Consider the following 20,089-nt stretch of genomic DNA (forward strand, 5'->3'; position numbering starts at 1 on the left):
TAAATATCTGCCGCAGGAGGAATCCGTGGGAGAACAAAATGGAGATTAAAGGCCAGTCGCAATGAGGAATGGGAGCCACCACGAGACACAAGAGAAGCCATATTTCCAGGGCTCCAAAATAAAACGGTGAGAACACCACAAACACAAACAGGTTGCCCGGCCTCCTGATGGTTTGGCGGCAGTGGGCCGCATCTTCCATCAGCACACTCCATTCTTCGAGCTTCAGATTGGTGACCAATCAGTCACAGATTTCCAACGTTTTGTTTTATTCCAGATTTGCAGTTCTTTAAAAAAAATTGCAATGTACATTTTCTTAAAAAAAAACATCCCAGACTTACAAAAAGACACATACCCGTGATAACAATTAGGTTTCAGTACAAGATGGTCCAGTGCTGCCGTTCATATTTGGTGTCAAAGAGGTCCCTGCTTTGGTGTCAAAGCAGATTAATCCGACAATTGTTCGGGTAAATGCCCATTCTTCCCAAAGGATCTCCAATCCCAGGCATACCTTGTCTCGACCATCTCAAATCAGGATTTCAACAATAATTGCAATACGATGGAAAAGGATGCAACACAACCGTATCCTTCTGCACTGACGTCTTTATGTACAATTTATCATTCAGTTTTTGGCTAGGCATCTAGTCCCAATGTTCTCCAAAGGTCAAAGCCCTGGCATGATGTAGGCAATGTTGTCCAGAGTATGGGCCTGGGTAGATGAAGAAAACACCATTAGCAAGCTGCGGTAAGAACTGAAGGCAGACGGCAAACTGATCTCAGCCCCACTGGTGGTGAAGAAGTTCAATGTAATTTCTCCTCAAGCAGGGGTGGGGCAAGGGAGAGAGGGCGGGGGTTGCGCAGGACTTAGCTAATGTGCAGCACTTAGCAATCGGCCAAATATTGTCGGCACGACAGTTAGCACTGTTGCTTCACAGCGCCAGGGACCCAGGATCGTTTCCTGGCTTGAGTCACAGTCTTGTGCGGAGTCTGCACGTTCTCCCCGTGCCTGCGTGGGTTTCCTCCCACAAGTCACGAAAGACGTGCTCGTTAGGTGAATTGGACGTTCTGAATTGTCCCTCAGTCTACCTGCACAGGCGCCGGAATGTGGCGACTAGGGGATTTTCACAGTAACTTCATTGCAATGTCAATGTAAGCCTACTTGTGACACCAATAAAGATTATTATATTATTATTATAATGATGTTCTGTGTAAATAAAGATTTTCTCACTCCTTTGCTTTGCAGCCCATTACCTTAAGTCGGCATCCTCTGGTGACTAATCTCTCCGCCACTGTGAACAGTTTCTAGGGTTATGGGAGGAGAGAGGCGTATCCTGAGACTATCACCCCCGTGTTCTAGCCTCTCCAACCAGGGGAAACAGTCTAGTGAAATGACACACAACCACTATTATTTCGTCAGTAAACCTAGACTGGACTTCACTGGGCCAGGCAGCATCCTACCTCACTTACGAGCAGGAGGCTTGACTGAATGCAGGGAGGCTTCGCCGCCTGTTCCGCAGGCTCGGCTAACAATTTACACACCGTCAAGTCTGCTGGGAGGGCGACGCGTTTCAGCCTTGATGGTAAATTGGGGTAATGCAAGGGAGAAAAAATAATTTACCAGAACTTCTTTCGGACAGCCATTGAGGCAGTCAACCTGTGCGGTGAGGCAGGTTAAAGGGCCCAGGGCACAGATTATGGAGTCCAGCAAGACAGAGAGGCTCCCGGACACTGCCACCATACCCTAGAAAGAAGAAAGAAGCATTGTAACTCTTATCGTTTCTGTCAGTTCAAACAATAAGTAAAAACACTGGTCCCTAATGGCTCAATAATATTTATTCACCGAACCGCTGAGCTCTTAGGGGCCAGGAGGGTCCCAGGTTCGAGCTGTACTCGGGCAGTTCTTGGGGGTTGATCTCAGTGGGGCCGGCGCTGGTAGAGACTACACTGGCTTCAGAATCCTTGAACTGGGAAAAACAAAATCAGTAGCAGGGCCAGGTCCCGGTTTCTCTCCAGTGACCAGTGCTGGGAAGGGTGTGCGGAGTTCAGGTGAGCACGGGACCAGGGTGGCTCAGCATCATCAAAGTGCACACATTACAGCGGACAACTGTGACACATTTTCATACAATTTACAGTGCAGAAGGAGGCCATTCGGCCCATCGAGTCTGCACCGGCTCTTGGAAAGAGCACCCTACCCAAGGTCCACACCTCCACCCTATCCCCATAACCCAGTAACTCCACCCTACACTAAGGGCAATTTTGGACACTATGGGCAATTTAGCATGGCCAATCCACCTAACCCGCACATCTTTGGGCTGTGGGAGGAAACCGGAGCACCCGGAGGAAACCCACGCACACAGGGGGAGGATGTGCAGACTCCGCACAGACAGTGACCCAAGCCCGAATCGAACTTGGGACCCTGGAGCTGTGAAGCATTTGTGCTAACCACAATGCTACCGTGCTGCCCTTTTCAAGTAGCAAGGTTTTTTAAAATATAAATTTAGAGTATCCAATTCTCTTTTTTTTTCCAATTAAGGGGCAATTTAGCATGGCTAATTCACCCCCTGCATATCTATTTGGGTGGTGGGGGTGAGACCCACAGAGACACGGGGGAGAATGTGCAAAATCCACACGGACAGTGACCCGGGGCCGGGAGTCCGGTTGGAGTTTGCACATTCTCTTTCTGTCTGCATGGGTCTCACTCCCACAACCCAAAGATGTGCAGGGTAGGTGGATTGGCCACAATAAATTGCCCCTTAATTGGTAAAAAAATAATTGGTTGCTCTAAATTTATTTTAAAAATAAATTTAAAGAGATTAGAATGTGTGAATGGCAGAACAAAGGTGAGCAGTGTGTCTAAGGGCAACTAGGGACAGGGAATAGGTGGCCCGGTGGAGGGGGGGGGAGGGGACAAATGAAAATAAATTGAGGGCTAGAAGGGGTCACGAAAAGTCATTGGCAAATAGGGTTAAGGAAAATCCCAAGGCTTTTTACACGTACATAAAAAGCAAGAGGGTAGCCAGGGAAAGGGTTGGCCCACTGAAGGACAGGCGAGGGAATCTATGTGTGGAGCCAGAGAAAATGGGCGAGGTACTAAATGAATACTTTGCATCAGTATTCACCAAAGAGAAGGAATTGGTAGATGTTGAGTCTGGAGAAGGGTGTGTAGACAGCCTGGGTCACATTGAGATCCAAAAAGACACGGTGTTGTGCGTCTTGAAAAATATTAAGGTAGATAAGTCCCCAGGGCCTGATGGGATCTAGCCCAGAATACTGAAGGAGGCTGGAGAGGAAATTGCTGAGGCCTTGACAGAAATCTTTGGATCCTCACTGTCTTCAGGTGATGCCCCGGAGGACTGGAGAATAGCCAATGTTGTTCCTCTGTTTAAGAAGGGTAGCAAGGATAATCCAGGGAACTACAGGCCGGTGAGCCTTACGTCAGTGGTAGGGAAATTACTGGAGAGAATTCTTCGAGACAGGGTCTACTCCCATTTGGAAGCAAATGGACGTATTAGTGAGAGGCAGCATGGTTTTGTGAAGGGGAGGTCGTGTCTCACTAACTTGATAGAGTTTTTCGAGGAGGTCACAAAGATGATTGATGCAGGTAGGGCAGTGGATGTTGTCTATATGGACTTCAGTAAGGCCTTTGACAAGGTCCCTCATGGTAGACTAGAACAAAAGGTGAAGTCACACAGGATCAGGGGTGAGCTGGCAAGGTGGATACAGAACTGGCTAGGTCATAGAAGGCAGAGAGTAGCAATGGAATGATGCTTTTCTAATTGGAGGGCTGTGACGAGTGGTGTTCCGCAGGGATCAGTGCTGGGACCTTTGCTGTTTGTAGTATATATAAATGATTTGGAGGAAAATGTAACTGGTCTGATTGGTAAGTTTGCGGATGACACAAAGGTTGGTGGAATTGCGGAATGCGATGAGGACTGTCAGAGGATACAGCAGGATTTAGATCGTTTGGAGACTTGGGCGGAGAGATGGCAGATGGAGTTTAATCCGGACAAATGTGAGGTCATGCATTTTGGAAGGTCTAATGCAGGTAGGGAATATACAGTGAATGGTAGAACCCTCAAGAGTATTGAAAGTCAGAGAGCTCTAGTACAAGTCCACAGGTTACTGAAAGGGGCAACACAGGTGGAGAAGGTAGTCAAGAAGGCATACGGCATGCTTGCCTTCATTGGCCGGGGCATTGAGTATAAGAATTGGCATGTCATGTTGCAGCTGTATAGAACCTTAGTTAGGCCACACTTGGAGTATAGTGTTCAATTCTGGTCGCCACACTACCAGAAGGATGTGGAGGCTTTAGAGAGGGTGCAGAAGAGATTTACCAGAATGTTGCCTGGTATGGAGGGCATTAGCTATGAGGAGCGGTTGAATAAACTCGGTTTGTTCTCACTGGAACGAAGGAGGTTGAGGGGCGACCTGATAGAGGTCTACAAAATTATGAGGGGCATAGACAGAGTGGATAGTCAGAGGCTTTTTCCCAGGGTAGAGAGGTCAATTACTAGGGGGCATAGGTTTAAGGTGCGAGGGGCAAGGTTTAGAGGAGATGTACGAGGCAAGGTTTTTTTTACACAGAGGGTAGTAGGTGCCTGGAACTCGCTGCCGGAGGAGGTGGCGGAAGCAGGGACGATAGTGACATTTAAGGGGCATCTTGACAAATACATGAATTGGATGGGAATAGAGGGATACGGACCCAGGAAGTGTAGAAGATTGTAGTTTAGTCGGGCAGCATGGTTGGCACGGGCTTGGAGGGCCGAAGGGCCTGTTCCTGTGCTGTACTTTTCTTTGTTCTTTGATAAAAATGGGGTGAAGGGAGAGGAGAAAATTCAGTCAGAAATTGTTGAACTTAATGTTAAGTCCGGAAGGCTGTAATCAGAAGATGAGGTACTGTTCCTCCAGTTTGCGCTGGGCTTCAGTGGAACATTGCAGCAGGCCAAGGACGGACATGTGGATGTGAGTGCAGGACGGGGAGTTTAAATGGCAAGCGACAGGAAGGTCTGGGTCCCGCTTACAGACGTACCAAGGGTGTTCTGCAAAGTGGTTGCCCAGTCTGCGTTTAGTCTTTCCAATGTAGAGTAGACCGCATTAGGAGCAGCGAATGCAATAGACCAGATTGAAGGAATGCGCCTGAAGCACTGTCTGACTGGTTTAGTCTAGATGTTCTGCTGGTGTGGATTAAGTGGCTTTTGGGGAGAAGGTCACAACTCTCACTTTCCAGGAGATAGCATCAGGAAGATTTTTCAATTGACGTAATTAAATGTAATTGTAATCCTAATTTTAATATTGCATTAAATTATATTCCATAGAGAAAATTGCTCCCATAATTTTCTGATCTTCAGAGAGGTGGAATGTGTTGCAGTTGTGAACAATGATTCATTAAGGCTGGCTGTTTAAACCCAACAATACATTTGATTACCAAGTTTTATGCCTTTCAGTGCTGAGGCTTTGCTATTCAGGATAAGGGACACTTGTCCCCTGGAAGTAGTGAGACGACACTTTAATGCATTCATGAGCTGTGCTGCAGCGCGATTAAAATGCAATATTTTCCCACACACGTGCCTCTTGAAGTGTCGGGCACAAGGTGAAAATGTGCGGTTGCTATCTGCAGCGAGAGCCGGTTTACGTTGTTCTTTAATGGCACTCTCACACCACCAGGTGGCGGTTTCAAGTAGTGATGTTAGAAACCTGGTGACAAACTCTAGGACAGTACAGTACACAAGACCTTATGAGTCTGCACCAGCTACTTCAAAGTTACACCTCCCAAGGGGCAGCACGGTAGCATAGTGGTTAGCACAATTGCTTCACAGCTCCAGGGTCCCAGGTTCGATTCCCCGTTAGTTCACTGTCTGTGCGGAGTCTGCACGTTCTCCCAGTGTCTGCGTGGGTTTCCTCCGGGTGCTCCGGTTTCCTCCCACAGTCCAAAGATGTGCAGGGTAGGTGGATTGGCCATGATAAATTGTCCTTAGTGTCCAAAATTGCCCTTAGTGTTGGGTGGGGTTACTAGGTTGTGGGGATAGGGTGGAGGTGTGGGCTTCGGTAGGGTGCTCTTTCCAAGAGTTGGTGCAGACTCGATGGGCTGAATGGCCTCCTTCTGCACTTTGAAATCTATGAAATAACCTGGGTCCTCAGTGCCGTCAGGCATCAGTGCTAACCACTGCGCCACCGTGTCAGCAATTTTTTTTTTTTTACAAAAGGGACTTTTCCTTTTAAATATCTGGCAGATACAGAGTAAAGCTCCCTCTACCCTGCTGCAATAAAATAGGCCTCTCTCTGCCCAGAGAAACACCCCGACTGCACCCTGGTGACATTCCTTCCATTCCCACAATAGTCAGCCCAGGGCGTGATTTCACCAATTACAGACAGTGGCCTGCCCACCAGCAATCTCACAGCCCAGTAGACAGACTTCCATTCCATCGATCTGGTCCGCCATGTTCCCGTGATGAGAGGCCAGTGCCCGGCCTACTGCAACACCCAATTCCTTAGTTTCTCATTCTGAAATAAACAGACAACCGGATAACCTCGGAGGCTTGCCAAAACCCATAGCGCAAGGGCGCCTTCAAGGGGGTGCAGTAAATCATCAGGCAATTGTGAAGTGTCACCAAACTGCACTTTTAAAAGCATGCAGATGACGTGGAATTTTACCACACCGAAACCAGCCACAAACCAACTGGTTCATGCTGCTGTTTACCTTCCACGCAAACTTACTCCCGCCCCCGCTCCATCTCTTCCTAAAGGCATACCCAGCTATTCATTTCCCCCTCGTCCGTCTAGCTAGCTTCTGCTTAAACGCATCGAGGAGGAAGGGAACGCGGAGGAACGATCGTTTCTTCCGTCGCAGAGAACAAAGGAATTTACATCTTTGAATTTTAAGCTCAGGAAGTTGTGATTAGAGTTGTAAAGCTGAAAAGATGACTACTCTGATAAACGGTTATCCACTGAGGGGGAAAATTAAGAACTCTCCCATTAACATTTGGTCTCTGCGCAAATATTCGAGGATATTTGCAGGGCAATAGTGTGAAAAAATCCCCTTTAGCTTTGTGAAAAAAACCTCAGATTTATCCACCAGATAATTATTCTCCCTGTTTATTAAGATTCTATGGGACTGTTTGATGTGGGATTTTTAAAAATAAATGTATTTTATTACAAACATGTCTCAAAACAGGTTACAACACATAAACATCCTGGAAAACATACTTCCCAGCAATCAACTATACAAACCTTTACCCTTTTTTACCCTCCCCATACCCCCTGAGACGAACAGCTCCTCAAACATGGTCACAAACTTCCCCCACCTTTTCTTTGATGTGGAATTTAATCCTCTGCCTTTCACCCCTGCCCCACCCAACATCTCACCTCAGTTTCTTGCAATCGGTGACCAATGAGACTCAACGACTCGCCCAGAAGCTGCAAGTGGGCGGCAACATCGATGGGGTCGATGTCTGGCATTTTAATGGGGGAGGAGGAGGAAGAGTGACTGCTCGCCCCCAATCCCACCAAATGGGATGATTTCTTGTGAGACGTCACCATACCAGACAGAGAGGAAGAGTTTTGCCTGCCTGAAAAACAAGAGAGGATGAGCAAGAGGAGGAGACCGCCGCAGGCTTGGTTCATGCCAACAGCGACAGACAGGTAATGACCCTCTTCACCCCACACAATTCTGCCACCTTACATCGCATCATACATACACTCTCCAACCCCAAAACCAAGAGAGCTCTAGGGAGAGGGGCAAAACCGTATTAAGACATTCCAGAACATCTTGGAAACCTGATAAATTCCTCTCTGACCTTCCCCACGACACACCTTTTTTATCGTCTTCCCAGTCGGGCTTTCTTGAAAGCTGCACAAATCTACTGTCACAAACATGTAGTTGTGACTATATAGATTTTGTTATTAAAGTAAAAGCTGTTTTTTCTTTCTTTCAAGTTGACACACAGAGCTTTTAAGATGACTGCATTCTGCGTACGCACGTACAGAACACCTTTCACGTGGTTTTAACAAAATACAAATGTTATATTTTACTGGACCTGTGCCGCTATTACGTTAGATCATGGTTGGTCTGTATCTCAACTCCATTTATCCATCTTTGTTCCCAAGTCTTGCCAAACGAGAATCTCACAATTCCAGTGTTGGAATTTTCAAGAGGAGCCCCCCCCCCGCCAGCCTTTCGGTAGAGCGCATTCCAGCATTGTTTTCCGGATTTCACTCCGAAATGGGCCAGCTCCAACCATCGGATAATCTACCCCATTCTGGGCTCCCCCACCAGAGGAAACATTTTCTCTATATTCACCCCACCGAATCCGCGATCATTTTTGAAAAATAAATTTAGAGTACGCAATTTTTTTTTCCAATTAAGGGGCAATTTAGCGCGGCCAATCCACCTACCCTGCACAGCTTTGGGTTGTGGGGGCGAAACCCGCGCAGACACGGGGAGAATGTGCAAACTCCACACGGACAGTGACCCAGAGCCGGGATCGACCCTGGGACCTCGGCGTAGTGAGGCAGAAGTGCTAACCACTGCGCCACCGTGCTGCCCTTGAATCCTCGATCATTTCAAACACCTCAATCGAGTCACCCCAAAACCTCCCACACGCCAGGAAATACATCATGGGCTGAATTCTCCGTTGCGGGTCAGGCCCCCACTACCAGGAGGACGGAGAACTTGACGCGCCGTTCGCTGGCAGTGAGATTCTCTATTCCCGCCGTTCGTCAATGGGAATCCCCAGCTAAGCCGCCTCACGTGCAGAGGGTTGGGGGGGGGGGGGCTGCCGGCGGGGTCATAGAATCCCACTGCCTGCAAACGGAATTCTGGCCCATGTTTCTGTAACCCTCCCTCATAAATAAAAACTTGAAGCCCTTCTGATGAACCTACATTCCATTGCCCCCCCCCTCCCCCTGTGGTAAAGACTAACACGCTATTAGCACTTTGATGGCCTTTTGTACCTGTACGCGAGCTTTACGAGATCTATGTACCTGCGCTCCTTTTCACCTCCTCAGCTCCTGGTCTCTCACCCAAAAACAAAATATTCCAATTTATCGTCCTTAGATGCAAAGTAGGTGTTCTCATACCTTCCCCGCTTGCCAAGGTTTGGTTTGTTATTGCATTCTTCCCATCCAACCAAAAACTGTATCGCCTAACTTAGTGTCAACTGCAAACACGGACATTCAACTCGCCAGGTAATTGATACATAATATAAAGCAGTGAGATCAGGCTGCTTCCATCTTACACAATGGGTCACACTGGAAAACATGAAACAAGAGGGATTCGAAAATAAATGACGTTCACCCCGCAACAGGGTCCTAAAAGAGATAGCCGAGGAGATTGGGGAGGCACAGGTGGTGATCTTTCAGGAATCACTGGAGGAAGGAAGGGTCCCCGAACAGGCGCCGGAATGTGGCGACTAGGGGCTTTTCACAGTAACTTCATTTGAAGCCTGCTGGTGACAATAGGCGATTTTCATTTCATTTTTCATTTCCTAGAGGACTGGAAGGTGGCTAATGTAACACCGCTGTTTAAGAAGGGAGGGAGGCAGAAGACAGGAAATTATAGGCCGGTTAGCCCGACTTCGGTCATTGGTAAGATTTTAGAGTCTGTTATTAAAGATGAGATCGTGGTGTACTTGGAAGTGCATGATAAAATAGGACTGAGTCAGCAAGGCTTTGTCAAAGGGAGGTCATGTCTGACAAATCTGTTAGAGTTCTTTGAGGAAGTAACAAGGAAGTTAGACAAAGGAAAACCAGTGGATGTGACTTATTTAGATTTCCAGAAGGCCTTTGGCAAGGTGCCACATAGGAGACTGTTGAATAAGTTAAGAGCCCATGGTGTTAAGGGTAAGATCCTGGCATGGATAGAGGATTAGCTGACTGGCAGAAGGCAGAGAGTGGGGATAAAGGGGTCTTTTTCAGGATGGCAGCCGGTGACTAGTGGTGTGCCTCAGGGGTCGGTGCTGGGACCACAACTTTTCACAATAAACATTAATGATCTGGAAGAAGGAACTGAAGGCACTGTCGCTAAGTTTGCAGATGATACAAAGATCTGTAGAGGGACAGGTAGTATTGAGGAAGCAAGGGGACTGCAGAAGGATTTGGACAGGCTAGGAGAATGGGCAGTGAAGTGGCAAATGAAATACAATGTGGAAAAGTGTGAGGATAGGCACTTTGGAAGGAGGAATTTAGGCATAGACTAGTTTCTAAATGGGGAAATGCTTAGGAAATCAGAAACACAAAGGGACTTGGGAGTCCTTGTTCACGATTCTCTTAAGGTTAACGTACAGGTTCAGTCGACAGTTAAGAAGGCAAATGCAATGTTAGCATTCATGTCAAGAGGGCTGGAATACAAGACCAGGGATGTACTTCTGAGGCTGTACAAGGCTCTGGTCAGACCCTATTTGGAATATTGTGAGCAGTTTTAGTGATATTGATTGAGGAATTAACTATTGGCCAGGACACTGTTGGCTCACCTGTGAAATACTGCCAACAGTCTGTCAGGTTCACCTGGGAAGGCAGGTGAAGCCGGATTCTTAGAGGCTGCCTGAAAAACAGCATCCCCTAACAGGCAGCACTCCTCCAATACTGCATTGGGAGTATTGAATTCTATGCTCGAGTCTCGGAAGTGAGGCTTCAATCCGCAACCTTCCAAGTAACCGCGGACCCCAAATATTTTCTTTTGATTGGTTAAGTGGCCCATTAGTTCCAGCGCCATGCTGCCTGAAACTTTGCTGCTAATAGTCATTAAAGTACCATATAATAATTGGGAGTGGCAGGGTCTTCGTTACATGTTGCACACTTGCAAATGGTGGAAGAACATTTACATTCCCCCCCTCCCTTACTGAGCTCCCAATCGCAGATGAAAAGAGTCGGCAAACAACAGGAAAGGCAAAATTCTGCTATCAAGGGGGAAGGGAACTGTCAAGAAGCAAAGGAGAAGGGGGAAAGAAAATCTGGATGTAGCGTTCTCATCTAATAATAATCTTTAATAATGATCTTTATTGTCACAAGTAGTCTTACATTAAGTACTTTTACATTAGCCACCACATTTCGGCACCTGTTCAGGTGCACAGAGGGAGAATTCAGAATGTCCAATTCACCTCACAGCACGTCTTTCGGGACATGTAGGAAGAAACCGGAGCACCCGGTGGAAACTCACGCAGACACGTGGAGAACGTGCAACTCCGCACAGATAGTACATCTCCTGGTCTGCAGGAGCTAGCCGTCTATCTAGCCTTCTCACCTAGGGGGAATGAAATGAAACTCACTTATTGTCACAGGTAGGCTTCAATGAAGTTACTGTGAATCGCCCCTAGTTGCCACATTCCGGCGCCTGTTCGGGGAGGCTGGTACGGGAATTGAACCGTGCTGCTGGCCTGCCTTAAAAGCCAGCGATTTAGCAGTGTGTGCTAAATGTGCCTCAGGATTGGCTGGAAGGGCAAATACTAGGAAAGGAAAGTCCATGTCCATGGGAGGGGGAGGGAGGGATAATTAGGGGTGGCCCGGTAAGACAGTGGTTAGCACTGCTGCCTCACAGCACCAGAGTCCTGGGTTTGATTCCAGCCTTAGCTTTCTGTGTGGAGTCTGCATGTTCTCCCCGTGTCTGCGTGGGTTTCCTCCGGGTGCTCCGGTTTCCCCCCCACAGTCCAAAGGAGTGCAGGTTAGGTGGATTGGCATTGCCAAATTGCTCCTTAGCGTCCAAAGATGTGTAGGTTAGCTGGGGTTATGGATTAGGGCAGGGGGATGATCCTAGATAGGGTGCTCTTTCAGAGGATCGGTGCAGACCCGATGGGCTGAATGGCCTCCTTCTGCACTGTAGGAATTCTATTCTATGGTTCTATAATTAATTCTGTAGAACACCAGAAAGCTTTCAATCGAAATGATTGGAAACTGAGTTCTCGAGGAGATGGGGCAGGTACTGTGTACCACCTGCCTACACAAGGCACTGCAGTCGTGCAGGCAAGCTACATAGGACTTTGGATCAATTCCTGTTCCATCACTGTTCATATATTACCGCGTTCCCTGCTGAGGAATACCTTTCTGTTTGGTAGCTGTCTCTTCCAATAGGTCAGTCAGTTTCCGTTTCACGGTCATGGCCTCAGCTTTGTTCTGCTTGTGCTGTAAGTATTGGCACTTCTGCTTCCAGACCTACAATTACAAGGAAAGTCTTTGCACACTCCACAACGAAGCTCAATCTGCGGCAGGTCGAAAATGGAATCAAGAATTGATTTTAATAATAAGTAAGCCCTTGCATTGCTCACTGAAAGCACAGAGAAGTTGACATGTTCGTCCAAACTCTATCCCGTCACCGTGTTATCAAAAAGCCCCCCCCCCCCCCCCCCACCCCAGGTTAGGTTGGCAATGTTCACACAGAAACTAAAGCAAAGTTATATCGTTGGCCTGTGCTGATTCTATTCAAAACTAAAGATGCTTCCACATACCATACTCAATGTTGACTGGCTTTTATTCTTGCATTACTTGAGAATTGCTGAAGAGAAGTGCTGCTGAAGCTTTCCACCCATCAGGACAAACGCAAGAATGCACAATTTCAAACGACCCAGCCAATTCATACTGTCGGATTACTAACTGGTTGGCACGCCAACTCTGATTGGCTGAGGCGTTGCCAGGGAGAAAGCAACAGGGAACTATGGGCTCCTCAAGCTCCCGGGTAATTCAAAAAACGAACAAGGTTCGAACGCGTCCCTTCTGTTTGCAGAGAACTACTTATCATAAAATCATAGAATTTACAGTTCAGAAGGAGGTCATTCGGCCCATCGAGTCTGCACCGGCTCTTGGAAAGAGCACCCTGCCCAAGCCCACATCTTCATCCTATCCCCGTAACCCCACCCAACCTTTTTGGACATAAGGGCAATTTATCACGGCCAATCCACCTAACCTGCACATCTTTGGACTGTGGGAGGAAACCGGAGCACCCGGAGGAAACCCACGCACACACGGGGAGGACGTGCAGACTCCGCACAGACAGTGACCCAAGCTGGAAATCGAACCTGGGACCCTTGGAGCTGTGAAGCAATTGTGCTAACCACTATGCTACCGTGCTGCATATATACATATGAATGTATATCACTTCTACCAAGCGTAAATAAGCCATGTTACGAGCTCGATGGATTATCTTAAATTAGTTGTTAGTGTAGCTATTAGCGCACTCGGGAGTGTTCAGTATGTCTACAGAATTAAATCTAATAGTAGGCATTTTGTTTTGGCCATTCAAGCACAGGCTGGTTGAGTACAGTCTGTACTCTGCTTATTACAAACAAGCAAAGAAAAAACATGCTCTTTGATTCGATCAGCTAATCGTTGGGACAATTGGCCTACATATCTGCATTAGTTAAGGCATTATAGGGGTTTTTAAACTTCAATTTTGCACCAAACACATTGTACTTCACTGAAAAACCTGGGCTAACGCTAACTGGGTTCTAGTAATAAACAGGAGTAGACATTTGGTGTCCAACCCAAATGGCTCACTCGGCCACCAGGGCAGTTTAGTGTCAACCACATTGCTGTGGGTCACATGTCGGCCAGACCAGATAAGGACGGCAGATCTCCTTCCCTCAGGATGTTAGTGAACCAGATGGGTTTTTACAACCACCAATGACAGCTTCATGAGACTCGCTTTCAATTCCAGATTTAATGAATTGAATTCAATTTCCGCCAGTGGTGGGATTTGAACCTATGTCTTCACCGCACTAGCCTCTGGATTACTCGTCCAACGACATTTCCAATACGCCAACATCGTCACAAAACTGAAAGCTTGCATCACTGGTACCGTTCAAAGTATCCCTACAGTGCAGAAGGAATCCATTCAGTCCATGGAGTCTACACCGAGCCTCTGAAAGAGCATTCCTAAGCCCACTCCCCTGCCCTACTGCTGTATCCCCATAACCCCACCTAACAATTTAGAACGGCCAATCCACCTAATGTGCACATCTTTGGACTGTGGGAGGGAACCCACGCAGATACGGGGAGAACCAAGAGATTTCTGCAACCACTCTCCTAAGGTTTAACATCTTCCTTGACGTGTGACACAGAGTTAGATACAGTATACAGACAGGTTCAGAATAGCTTCCTGGCTTTTGCATTCTACCTCTCTACTGATAAAGCCCAGGATCCCATATATTTGTCTTTAAACGGTCAAATCAATGTGCCCCGTCGCCTTCAAAGACTTGTGTACGCAATCCTAGATCTCTGTTCTTTCACCCATTTCAAAATTGTACCATTTATTTAAGATTTCCTCTCCTCATTCTTTCAAACTAAATGCCCATTTCACCTGTCTTGGTCTTCCTGAAGTCCGCTACTATCCTCCTCACTGTTCATAACATTCCCAAGTTTTGATGCTGTCTGCAAACTTTTTAAATGATTTTCAAATTTTAATAGGCATCAAAAAGAGCAGTAATCCTCATACTGACCCCTGGGGAACACCATCGGCTACTAATCTCCAGCATGAAAAACAACCTTTTGCCACTACTCCCTTCTTTTTGTCTCTTATTCATTTTGTATCCACCCTGTCATTTAACCCCGTGGTCTTCAGTTTTACTCACAAGTCTATTATTCGTCCATTATTAAGTACATACACACAATGTGATGCAAATGTCACTGCCTAGACTAGCGTTTATTGCCTATTCTTAATTGCCCTGGAGAAGCTGGTGGTGAACCGCCTTTTTGAAACACTGCAGTCCACGTGGCGTAGATACACCCACAGCTGTCAGGGAGGAAGCTTCAGGATTATTGACTCAGCCACAGTGAAGGAACGGCGATATTCTCTTCCAAGTCAGAATGATGTGAGGCTTGGAGAGGGACTTGCAGGTGGTGGAGTTCCCATGCGTCTGCTGGCCTTGTCCTTCTGGGTGGTAGAGAGCATGGGCTTAGACGGTGCAGTCAAAGGGCCATTGGCAAGTTGCTGCAGTGCAGCTTGTGTCTGCTCCACGTTACTGTCATTGTGCCTCGGTAGTGGATGGGGCGCCAATTAAACGGGCTGCCTTGTCCTGGATGGTGTTGAGCATCTTGAGCGTTGTTGCAGCTGCACTCACCCAGGAAAGGGGAAACTATTCTATCCACCTCCTTGACCTGGCCTTGTGGATGGTGAACAGGCTACGGGAAGTCAGGGGGTGAATTACTCGCCACAGAATTCCCCGATTCTGACCTGCCATTGCAGCCACAGTATTTATATGGCTGGTCCAGTTAGGTTTCTGATCAATGGTATCCGCCTCAGAATGTTGATAGTTTGGGATTTAACGATGATAATGCTGTTGAGCGCCACAGGGAAATGATTAGATTCTCTCTTATTGGAAACGATCATTGGCCTGGATTTGCTAATGACTGTCATATATTTTTGAATCCTCATTTTGGTCTCCATGACAAATCTCTTCAGAATCGTGACAACTTCCGATCGGCCATCTGGTGCGAGCGTTACTGGTCACTCATCAGCCCAGGCCTGAATGTTGCCCATTTCTTTCTACAAATGGCCACACGTTGCTTCAATATCTGCGGAGTCACGGCTCATGTTGAACTTTGTACAATCATTAACAAAAAAACCCAACCCATTTCTGACCTTATCATGGAGAAAGGTCATTGATAAAGGAGCTGAAAATGGTTGGGCCGAGAACAAGATTTTTACCTTTTATCAACCCTCTCCATTATTTCATCAAAGAACGCAATCTAGTTTCTCAAGCATGATTTTCTGCAGCTTCTCATTAACATTAAGGGCCTTTTGATACTTCCCAATGTTTCCACTGGAGCTGCAGCCTTGAGGGAAAGAAAGGAGTACAGATCAGCCATGATCTTATTGAACGGCAGTGAGCTTGAGGGGCCGAATGGCACGCTCCCATTCCTTTGTTCTTACATAACTTCACAATAACGTCTTTGACTGATTTGCCATGGAAAACCCAACAGCCTGACTTCTCCAGAAGTAAAGGCCGAGGAGGGGATGGCCTATCGGAAGTCTGCACAATTCTGAAGAGATTTGTCATGGAGACCAAAATGAGGATTCAAAGATATATGACAGTCATTAGTAAATCCAGTTCGGCATTTAGGGGGAATGACTTCACCCAGAAAGTGGTTAGAATGCGGGACAAGGAATGATTGAGATGAAGAGTAATGAGGTACTTCAGGAAGAGTGAGTGAAGCATGGGGGAGAAAGAGAGTGAGAAGGAGGAGTGAGAGGAGGCTCAGGTGGAGCAGAATCATCGACCTGAACCAGTTCAGAAAAGTGCTTGTTTTTGTGCTGTAAATACGGGGATGAAAATGAAAGGTATTATTACTCAGGGCACTAACGGTTCATCTAGTTTTAAGACCATAAGATACAGGAGCGGAAGTAAGGCCATTCGGCCCATCGAGTCCACTCCACCATTCAATCATGGCTGATTTCAACTCCATTTACCCACTCTCTCTCCATAGCCCTTAATTCCTCGAGAAATCAAGAATTTATCAACTTCTGTCTTAAAGACACTCAACGTCCCGGCCTCCACCGCCCTCTGTGGCAATGAATTCCACAGACCCACCACTCTCTGGCTGAAGAAATTTCTCCTCATCTCTGTTCTAAAGTGACTCCCTTTTATTCTAAGGCTGTGCCCCCAGGTTCTAGTCTCCCCTGCTAATGGAAACAACTTCCCTACGTCCACCCTATCTAAGCCATTCATTATCTTGTAAGTTTCTATTAGATCTCCCCTCAACCTCCTAAACTCCAATGAATATAATCCCAGGATCCTCAGACGTTCATCATATGTTAGGCCTACCATTCCTGGGATCATCCGTGTGAATCTCCGCTGGACCCGCTCCAGTGCCAGTATGTCCTTCCTGAGGTGTGGGGCCCAAAATTGCTCACAGTATTTGATTCAAATCGGGCTGATCATGCCTTCGGTGAATCTAATTCTGTCCTGGGCCTTCAGAGTAATAGAGTATCGCACAATAGTAGCTGAATGCGGGGTCATCAATTGAAATTCTGGGCTTTCATGGTAGGTGCTTCCCCAGAGAATGGGGATTACAATTGTGTACACATTCATGGGTTTTGAGCGAGTTAAAATATCGCCCAATGGCACCGCCATATCTGAAGGTTATATGACAATAATAATCTTCTGTGAAAAGCCCTTAGTCACCACATTCCGGCGCCTGTTCGGGTACATTGAGGAAGAATTCTGAATGTCCAATTCACCTAACAGCACGGCTTTCGGGACTTGTGGGAGGAAACCGGAGCACCCGGAGGAAACCCACGCAGACACGGGGAGAACGGGCAGACTCCGCAAAGACAGTGACCCAAGCCAGGAATCGAACATGGGACCCTAAGTGATGTGGAGCAACAGAAGGTTATGGCACTCCAAGAGTTGATCCTACAAATCTAGGCCCACGATCCAGGCCAGTAACAATGCGTTGGCATGACACCATCAGTGACAAGATGCACAAGATCAAACAACAAGATTTGAAGAAAAGCAGCGTCTTCCCCTTGTATTGGCCCTCCGTTAAAAAATATTAATGACTTCCGGGTGCGGCGATGACCAGCTGAGTCGCACGTTTCGGCAGCTCCCGGTGAAACGGACTTTTGGGCTCTTGATAGGAGCCCCAACGGCAATTTTGACGGCTAAAAACACTGTGCGGTAAACCAGAAGGGAATCCCCCCTGGATACGGATGAAAAAAGGAGAAAGTGGCCGGATTGCAGTGGATCCTTTAGAACAGCGGCAAGGAAGGCAAGCAAAAACCAAGATGGCGTCGGAAGGTGGCAGTTTAACATGGGGCCCTGAACAACAAGAGTTCTTGAAATGCTGTGTGGAAGAGCTCAAAAAGGAAATGAAGAAAGAGCTGTTGGCCCCGATACTACAGGCGATCGAAGGGCTAAAGGAGGAACAAAAGACCCAGGAGCGGGAGCTTCGGGTCGTGAAGGCAAAGGCAGCCGAGAATGAGGACGACATACAGGGCCTGGTGGTGAAGACGGAGACGCATGAGGCACATCAGAAACGATGTGTGGAAAGGTTGGAGGCACTGGAGAACAACGCAAGGAGGAACAACCTGAGGATTCTTGGTCTTCCTGAAGGTGCGGAGGGAGCGGACGTCGGGGCATATGTGAGCACGATGCTGCACTCGTTAATGGGATGGGAGGCCCCGGCGGGTCCGTTAGAGGTGGAGGGAGCATACCGAGTGATGGCGCGAGGACCGAGAGCAGGAGAAATTCCCAGAGCCATAGTGGTGAGATTCCTCCGTTTTAAGGATAGAGAAATGGCCCTTAAATGGGCAAAGAAAACTCGGATCAGTAAATGGGAGAACGCGGTGATCCGCGTTTATCAAGACTGGAGTGCGGAGGTGGCGAGAAGGAGGGCGAGCTTTAATCGGGCCAAGGCGGTGCTTCATAAAAAGAAGATAAAATTTGGAATGCTGCAACCGGCAAGACTGTGGGTCACATATCGAGGGAGGCACCACTACTTTGAGACGGCGGATGAAGCGTGGACTTTTATTGTGGAAGAAAAACTGGAATGAGCGGGTTATTAAAAAGAACGTTTGAACAAAGTGGTGGGGCGAATGTGGGGGGCGAAGAGGGGAGTTAAAAAGGGGGGAAAGAGGAGTTTTATGTACTAATCCTGCGATGTGGTAACTTTTCTCTCTTCCACAGGTGGTGATGGGGGGAGGAGGGGAGGTGGAGGAGATAGGGCGTTGGCCATTGGGGGCGGGGCCAAGGGAGAAGCGCGGGCTTGGTTCCCACGCTATGATAATCATGGCGGGAATAGAGAAGCAGGAAGGAGGGGGCGTCGCACGGTGCGAGCCGAGGTCACGGGGGGAAGCCGAGGTCGGCCAGAGTTTGCTGACTTCTGGGAGCAACATGGGGGGAGTAATTACGCGAGCGGGGGATCTAGCGGGGGGGTGAGAGGGGGGAATTACTGGGTTGCTGCTGCTGGGGAGAGGGGGGAGCTGGTATGGGAGGGGATGGGCGGGGGGGGCACCGCCTGGGGGAGATACAGCTGCGTGGGAACCGGGTGAGGAGCTGGAAAAAGGGGATGGCTAATCGACAAGGGGGGGGGGGGTAGGAAGCCCCCCAACCCGGCTGATCACGTGGAACGTGAGAGGGTTGAACGGGCCGATAAAGAGGGCACGGGTACTCGCACACCTTAAGAAACTTAAGGCAGATGTGGTTACGTTACAGGAAACGCACCTGAAACTGATAGACCAGGTTAGGCTACGCAAAGGATGGGTGGGGCAGGTGTTCCATTCGGGGCTAGATGCGAAAAACAGGGGGGTGGCTATATTAGTGGGGAAGCGGGTAATGTTCGAGCCAAAGACTATAGTGGCGGATAACGAGGGCAGATACGCGATGGTGAGTGGCAAACTACAGGGGGAGACGGTGGTTTTGGTAAACGTATATGCCCCGAACTGGGATGATGCCAATTTTATGAGGCGGATGCTAGGACGCATTCCGGACCTAGAGATGGGAAAGCTGATAATGGGGGGAGATTTTAATACGGTGTTGGAACCAGGGCTGGATGGGGCGAAGTCCAGGACTGGAAGGAGGCCGGCAGCAGCCAAGGTACTTAAAGATTTTATGGAGCAGATGGGAGGTGTAGACCCGTGGAGATTTAGCAGACCTAGGAGTAAGGAGTTCTCGTTTTTCTCCTATGTCCATAAAGTCTACTCGCGAATAGACTTTTTTGTGCTGGGAAGGGCGTTGATCCCGAAGGTGAGGGGAACGGAGTATACGGCTATAGCCATTTTGGATCACGCTCCACACTGGGTAGACTTGGAGATAGGGGAGGAAACAGGAGGGCGCCCACCATGGAGAATGGACATGGGACTAATGGCAGATGAGGGGGTGTGTCTAAGGGTGAGGGGGTGCATTGAAAAGTACTTGGAACTCAATGATAATGGGGAGGTCCAGGTGGGAGTGGTCTGGGAGGCGTTGAAGGCGGTGGTTAGAGGGGAGCTGATATCAATAAGGGCACATAAAGGGAAGCAGGAGAGTAAGGAATGGGAGCGGTTGCTGCAAGAACTTTTGAGGGTGGACAGACAATATGCGGAAGCACCGGAGGAGGGACTGTACAGGGAAAGGCAAAGGCTACATGTAGAATTTGACTTGCTGACTACGGGCACTGCAGAGGCACAATG

The 20,089-nt window shown here is 48.0% G+C and overlaps 1 protein-coding gene across 3 annotated transcripts in view; it reads right to left on the reverse strand.

Annotated features, from left to right (window-relative positions):
• Positions 1 to 249: 249 nt before the first annotated feature.
• hmgxb4a (HMG box domain containing 4a) overlaps positions 250 to 20,089 on the reverse strand; it is a 63,467-nt gene continuing 43,627 nt past the window's right edge. For 2 of the 3 annotated variants that reach the window (XM_072492039.1, XM_072492038.1), the window contains 4 exons: positions 12,027 to 12,138; positions 7,360 to 7,562; positions 1,616 to 1,738; positions 250 to 706 (listed from right to left, as the gene is read on the reverse strand). In XM_072492039.1, the coding sequence (XP_072348140.1) occupies positions 662 to 706; positions 1,616 to 1,738; positions 7,360 to 7,562; positions 12,027 to 12,138 (483 nt within the window). In that variant the 3' untranslated portion in view covers positions 250 to 661. Of the gene's footprint in view, positions 707 to 1,615; positions 1,739 to 7,359; positions 7,563 to 11,043; positions 11,234 to 12,026; positions 12,139 to 20,089 lie in introns of those variants that run through there. The other variant, XM_072492041.1, reaches the window with a different exon arrangement.

The sequence above is a fragment of the Scyliorhinus torazame genome, chromosome 29, assembly GCF_047496885.1.
Source record: "Scyliorhinus torazame isolate Kashiwa2021f chromosome 29, sScyTor2.1, whole genome shotgun sequence".
In the NCBI taxonomy this organism is placed as follows: domain Eukaryota; kingdom Metazoa; phylum Chordata; class Chondrichthyes; order Carcharhiniformes; family Scyliorhinidae; genus Scyliorhinus; species Scyliorhinus torazame.